This window comes from Ammodytes marinus (assembly GCF_949987685.1).
Source record: "Ammodytes marinus genome assembly, chromosome: 7".
Taxonomy (NCBI): Eukaryota; Metazoa; Chordata; class Actinopteri; order Uranoscopiformes; family Ammodytidae; genus Ammodytes; species Ammodytes marinus.
Genome location: NC_137211.1, coordinates 118,190 through 125,559, shown reverse-complemented (window position 1 = coordinate 125,559; position 7,370 = coordinate 118,190). Strand labels below are relative to the sequence as shown.

The 7,370-nt window shown below is 40.9% G+C and overlaps 1 protein-coding gene across 1 annotated transcript; it reads left to right on the top strand.

Annotated features, from left to right (window-relative positions):
* The first annotated feature begins 5,547 nt into the window (after positions 1-5,547).
* LOC307253031 (uncharacterized protein) lies at positions 5,548-7,075 on the top strand. Its single transcript, XM_080030866.1, has 2 exons — positions 5,548-5,616; positions 5,846-7,075. Exon 2 carries the CDS (start codon positions 5,855-5,857, stop codon positions 6,737-6,739), a length of 885 nt encoding a protein of 294 aa, XP_079886992.1. The 5' UTR covers positions 5,548-5,616; positions 5,846-5,854; the 3' UTR covers positions 6,740-7,075.
* Positions 7,076-7,370: the final 295 nt, after the last annotated feature.

Below are 7,370 nucleotides of genomic sequence, written 5' to 3'. Positions count from 1 at the left end.
ACATATATAGCTATATATATATAAAAAATAATGTTTTTTGTTTGTTTTATTTTTATTTTGTAACAGTAATCTGTGTATCTGAATCCGAATTTGATGAAAATGGGGGCGGGACCTGATAAGCCTTTGGCTTCTTCCGTCTCCCTTCGGACAACACAAAGTATGATGTATGAATATTTGCAAGAGAAAATTGTGTATTGTGTGGAATTGTCCGAAAGAATAATAATAAATAAATAAATTGTCATCATGATTTTTTCCATAATGGAAAGTGCTTTCCCTTGCTATTTCCATGGTTTGGATCAATTACAACATCAGATTATTAAACTCGTATCTTAATTTACATGTTGACTTAATATAGGTTCTTTAATGTGATTATGTCAGAGTCAGTGAGCTTCATGTTAATACAGTGAGAAACAAGCTGACTGAAATTCTCTTTAGCTGGACAGAAACTCCCCTCTCTCAAACCCACACCCTTCTTAGAATCCACATTCAGGTTGAATGTTGCAATCCATTGAATGTTTTTATTTTATTATTACTAGTGCAGTGCCCGTAGGAAGCAGCTTATGCATGCTTAAATGTAACCCGTCTATCAAAGTGGGACACACTAACAGATGTAGCCTACACATAGGCAGTGTCACACAGTCAGTGAAATGGCTGTCACATCGCTCGTCAATGTGACTTATGTTCTTTCTTTAATATTTGTTGCGCCATATATAATCCTTTTTTTATTGGTAATCGCAGCTTGAAGGCAGCAGCATGTATTTTTGCAACCAAAATGAAGGGCATGTTTGCATCTTACATAGTCTTTAGCTGGTTAAGGTGTTAGTTTCTAACGGATTGAAAACATTTTGTGGAAGCGATCGTGTTCACATTCACCGGTAGCAGAGCTATCCGAGACCGTGCTAGTTTAAATGGAAACTGAAATTAGCGTCACTGTCGTGGAAGTGTTTAACTATACATTAACTCTATAACAGTGAAAATAGCATAACATGCAATCTAAAGCGGACAGGTTTGAGGAGTTGGTGATGTCTGTGGAAAGGTTTAAGAACGTTTTGTTTAGAAAATGGGGTGCCTTGAATGAGGAAGTAACAACAGCTGTGTCTGCTGTGTGTGTCCCGCTCGTCAATTGGTCGCTTTAGCCGGAGACTACTTCATGCCCGTCGTTACTTTGGCCTTCAGTGTGCACATGTATTCGCCACCAGCATGATATAAATATGATAACTTCTACATATTTGGTCCAAAACACTTCCAAATCCGGAAGTTCAGGCCGATCTGACCAACAGTCAGAGAGATATGCGAGTCACAGGCAGACAGACAGACAGACAGACAGACAGACAGACAGACAGACAGACAGACAGACAGACAGACAGACGTTTCTTGCTTTATAAATAGATTTCTTTCCATTAATACTGCAGTGAGAAAGAATGACTTTCATCGTGTGCTGTGAACATTTTAAAGGGATAGTGCGTAGGATATTAACGTCAGCACTTTGTTAAAATCTGTAACATTATATTTAATTTCACAGAGAGACAAAGAACATATAAAAACCATGTTGTGCTTAATCATTTTTACCCACAAAATACAGCAAAGAGTGAAATCTTGAGCAATAAAAATAAATTCTTGTGCCAGGCTGAATAAGCGTCGGTGTGGTGAATGTATTGAGTCCCCTATGCTGTGTGTCCCCTTTGTGTTTTCATTAGTTGGGTGTTATTATCAGTAACTGCTTTAAGCCAAACAAACAATGATGAGTTTGAAAATACTAAGGAAAAAACACCTGTTTTACTATGAAATGTTTTCACTGTTGAAGCTAAAGCCCATAGTCACAGATTCATGTACTGACAGAAAATGTCTTGGCATCTGTTTTGCTTACAGTTTGAGTTATTCTTCCTTCAGAAACCTTCCATGGAAATGCACGGTGCATTGACAGGTGAACTGGGATTGTGAAAGACACACACCCACATGAGTTTTCACATGAAGTGGTTCAACAGTTCAGCATTATTCATTTATTGCCAGAAAATATCTTGGTAACTTTACTAGGGCTGTCACTTTTCCAAAAATGAAATTTGAACGAATTTCCAATGTCCCTAATTAATTTGAATGTATGCCCAAGTGTTCTGTCCGAGCCTGCCCCGTTATATTAACCGTATTATTTATAGGCCCGAGCCTATTCTTTTAATAAGTTGGCTGCTATAATTTAAGTTTTAAAACACAAATCGGAGTTGTTTGAATGACAGAAATCTGTTCAAATGAGAGCTTAATGAGCGCTGCAACACAGCCTCATACTCGTGCATTAATGACTGAATTGATATTTCTCCCCAAAAAATCCTTCATAATACTAAGATAAGATAAGATAAGATATACTTTATTCATCCCAGCAGGGAAATTCAGATGCTACAGCAGCAGCCAGCATACACATACACACAACACAACACAACACAACACAACACAACACAACACATATAGGCCTACATACATATCCCACCTCTACAAAAAAACATGAGCCCACAACACACAGCCAAGATGAGAAAGTGGTATGGATAGTCTGTGTGCATAAGTAGCTGTTACTAGTAGATAACAGTACACACATACTAGCTCTGCCAGTGCATAGTATGATAGGAAAAAAACTAAAATTGGAGAAACAGCAATCAAGTGTGCAATTATACAGGTGCAAAATATGCAGCTCAGGCTAAATGTCCTCTGTCCTTACTGAAAGGGGAGTCATTATAAAGTGCAATTGCAGTAAAACTAAACACTTATTCTGTGTAATAATAATAATAATAATAATAATACATTTTATTTCGAGGCGCCTTTCAAAAGCTCTCAAGGTCGCCTTACATTCAAAGAATTCAATAACATACTGTTTAAAAGCAAGGTACACAAATAGAATTAAAAACAGTTTAAAATAAATACACAATGGGTGGTGAGGTGATGAGGAAGGCAGGATCAGGGGGGGTATGCAGATTTAAAAAGGTGGGTTTTGAGTTTGGATTTGAACTGGGTTATGGATTCAGTGTTGCGGATGTCGGGGGGTAGTGCATTCCAGAGCAGGGGAGCAGAGCGGCTGAAGGCTCTGCTCCCCATCGTGGTGAGACGGGCAGAGGGGACAGTGAGGTGAACAGAGGAGGAGGAGCGGAGTGCACGGGAGGGAGTGGCAATTTTGATAAGGTCTGTTAGGTATGGGGGGGCAATGTTATGGATGGCTTTGAATGTATAGAGGAGGACCTTGAATTGAATGCGGAAGTGAACCGGGAATGAAGCTGGTGCAGGACAGGGGTGATGTGGTGAGAGGAGGGGGTTCTAGTGATGATTCTTGCTGCTGAGTTTTGGACCAGTTGTAGTTTATGGAGGGTTTTTTGGGGGAGACCGAAGAGGAGGGAGTTGCAGTAGTCTAGTCTTGAGGTGACTAGACTGTGGACCAGGATGGCAGTGGAGTGAGGGGTGAGGGAGGGCCACACTTATTGTGTGTGTGTGTGTGTGTGTGTGTGTGTGTGTATATGTTTATTTTATTTTATTCATTTTATTTTTAGAGTTAGCCTAAGAGGCTAGTGTTCATCTGTTGTCCCCGGCCAGATATTCAAGAGGCAAACCTACAATTACAGAAATAAAATGCACGTACAAACAAAGATTAAAAAACAACAGTCGACTCAGAACATACAGTAACACAGAGTAAGAACGAACTGACAGACAATGGCAAACAAACAATAAAACACAGCGTACATTAAACATTATAGGAAAGTGAACAAAACAGTAGATAGAGCAGGACAGACACACCTACAATAAAAGCACATACACAGCAGCATAAAGCATAAACATGCAGCACAAACATATTAATGTTAGACACTAACATGAACAGCACAGGACAGGAGCACACAAGAGACAAACAACCAGGACACGACAGTTACTAAGAAGTCGGCAGGAGAAGCAATTAAAGTCCTAGTGGGTACATAATTGATTACTAATGAGCCATATTTTCAGCTGTCCTGAAAAGGGACGGTAAGAACTCATTTCTCTAATATGAGCTGGTAGTGAGTTCCATTCCTGTGACGCTGTAACTGAGAATGCTGAGTGGCTAAAGGCACTTTTTCTAAAGGGTACTACACAGTCTCCCCGAGACGAGCCTCTGGTTGTCCGGTTTGAATTTGACCTCTGAGAGATACGCTGTTGAAGAGGTGGGGGGGCTTTGACCTCTGAGTGATACACTGTTGAAGAGGTGGGGGGGCTTTGACCTCTGAGACATACATTGTTGAAGAGGTGGGGGGGCTTTGACCTCTGAGACATACACTGTTGAAGAGGTGGGGGGGCTTTGACCTCTGAGACATACATTGTTGAAGAGGTGGGGGGGCTTTGTAGAGGTGGGGGGGCTTTGACCTCTGAGACATACACTGTTGAAGAAGTGGGGGGGCTTTGACATCTGAGTGATACACTGTTGAAGAGGTGGGGGGGCTTTGACCTCTGAGAGATACACTGCTGAAGAGGTGGGGGGGCTTTGTAGAGGTGGGGGGGCTTTGACCTCTGAGACATACACTGTTGAAGAGGTGGGGGGGCTTTGTTGATAAGGCAAATATTTGCATACTTTATTAGGTTGCGCCAGCTCAGAAGTTTGTACTTTCTTAAAATTAGACAATGGTGGTAGGTGTTTGACTCCCGGTCCAAGACTTTCAGGGTTTGCTTATTCAGTGTTTCAAGTGTTTTAAGTGTTGTCTTATTGGCTTGTGCAAAGCTGGTCAAACAGTATGTGAAATGAGACATTATCATAGCATGCATATACATCTTCGCTGCATCAGTTGTCATTGAATTTCTAATAAAGCGAAAATTTGATAAGTTAAACTTAACCCTGTGACTAACTTTCTTTACATGAGATTTGAAGGACAGTTGAGAGTCGATTAGGAGGCCTAGGTATTTGAACTCAGAGACAACTTCTAGTTTTACTCCTGACAGCATTATGGCTGGATCTGGAGTGCTACATCGCTTTTTGGAGAAAAACATGCAGACTGTTTTCGATGTATTTAGTTGAAGGCATGATTGAATTAGCCAAGTTGAGATGCGGTTCAATGCATTGGTGAGTGTTGCTGCAGCCTGAAGTTTATTGCTGCCATGTGTAAAAATCACAATGCCGTGTGTGTGTCCGTGTCCCTAATCCTGGGCCTGTTGAAAGTGGTAGTGCTGCTTTGGGCTGTGGTAGCCTTATGATAGGATAGGAAATAAGTAAGTGAGAAAGTATGTTTTTATTTATTTAAAACTTTACTAAAAGGTTAAAGTGGACGTCGCCATCGAAATCGACGGACAAACAAGAGAGAGAGACAGTTCCACTGCACATAGAGGGTTGTGAGGTCCTGCTCTTTTTACTTAATCAACATTTCTTCCCTGAAGTCCTGCCAAGCCAACTGTCCTTTGTTTGGCTCAAAGCAGGTAGAAACTCAACAGAACTCATTGCAACATGTCATGGTGACAGATACCTTCAGGACATGTTTTGGATGACTCATCAAAAGGTAAGGATGACACAATGAGCCAAAGCATCTCTTCTCTCTATATAAAGGAGGCTGACTCTTGGTTGGTACATCAGAATTCAGCACATCAGTTGACTTCTTCCTGCCTAACATTCACCCTGTCACCAGACAAGTAAGTGTTCAAGAATCTCTTTCTATAGACTTTTTTTATTCAGACCTTCATCCAGTATAATCTTTGCTAATAGTGTAAATGAGGGAAGTATGCGTGCACATGTAGAATATGTATTACCAATGTCATTATGGTGATACATTTTTGACAAGTGATATTTTAATTTGCTGAAAAGTCAAACTTCTAACTCTGTTATATTCTGTATACTCATGATCTTCTTTCTTGTTTGCAGTTAACCACCATGACCGACTACATCACCGACGTTGCTGTGTCCATCAATGCAATTGATGAGCAAAATCTCCAAGAACAAGGTTACCGCATAATCAATGAGAATCTGAACAAGGGGACAGGAGGAGCGCGCATCTTCCTTTGGTACAAAACAGGAGCCAATCGCGCAGCAGCAATCACCAAGCTTCAAGTGTCATTCAATGAAGGGATGACCGAGGGGCTGAACGGAGCAGGGTACACGAAGATCACAAAAAACCTCAACGCTGGAACAGGAGGCAAACCAATGTACCTGTGGTACTTCAAAGGGTCCGGAGAGTACGATACTCCCATAGAGCGCCTTTCTGTCACTACAAGTGCACCAAATGAAGGCCGGAAGCTAAAAAATGGCTGGGAGAGACTGGCCTGTGATCTGAACCGCGGGGTTTGTGGGTATTATATCCACATCTGGATGAAGAGATCCGAGCACACTTACATCTGTGATGTCGATGCCACTGATTCCTACGGTGTGGACGAGGACAACTTCAGGGATGGCTACATCCGTATAGATGAAGATACTAACAGGAGTAACCCTTCGTCCTTTGTCTTCATCTGGTACCGCCAGACCACCAACCCCGACCGCGGCCTCACTGACCTGCAAATCTCCAACGATAACAAAGAGAGAGAGCGCTATCAGCAGCAAGGCTACAAATCAGCGGATGCAAACCTCAACGATCAGAGCGGAGGTGAACCGGTGTACCTGTGGTACAAGAAAACCAAAGCTGATGATCCCATTGAGGACGTGACCTTGATTGTCAACGAAAACGTTGTCCAGGATTATAAGAAGAATGGGATCAATGTCATTGAGAAAAATCTCAACGCAGGGAGCAACAACAAAATCTACCTGTGCTTCAAAAACTGAGCACCAGAGAAATCCTTCTCCATGCCAACACAGCTGAGAATCCTCCACACTCAGTTCCCCCAAAAAAAGATAAAAAATAGTTTTGGTGAACGCTTCTTTTAACCTTTTTTTCCTTTTTACGACAGTATATAAACAATGTGATTCATTACTAACAGTCAAACTACTGGTGACATCAGAAAGTATCAATGCTGTTTGGGTTAAATGTTAAACTTGTTCAAATCATATTAATCAAACTGTTTCAAATGGCTGTTTTTCATGAAGTTTGAGCTCTGTATCTCTTTGTTCTGCACATTTCTGCTTATAAATAAAACAAAAAAGACAAAGTTGAATGTTCAGTGTGTTTATTTTAGACTGAGTGTTTTCATCGTCCTATTCCCATCACTGTCCTACTGACAACACAGGGCCCAAACTGCTAAAAGTAACATTTTTACACTTCTAGAAAAAGTCTATTTGAATTTTATGGCACAATTAATCAATTTCAGAAAAATAAGTCAAAATCATCCTCAAGTAACTTACGAATTTCTTCTAAAGTAAAATGCTCTCTAAGGGAGCTCAGGAGGTCTCAAAAGTTGGTTAACTGTATAGATGAATGGTGTGCACACACATGGAGACTTTTCTGTACAAACGATCA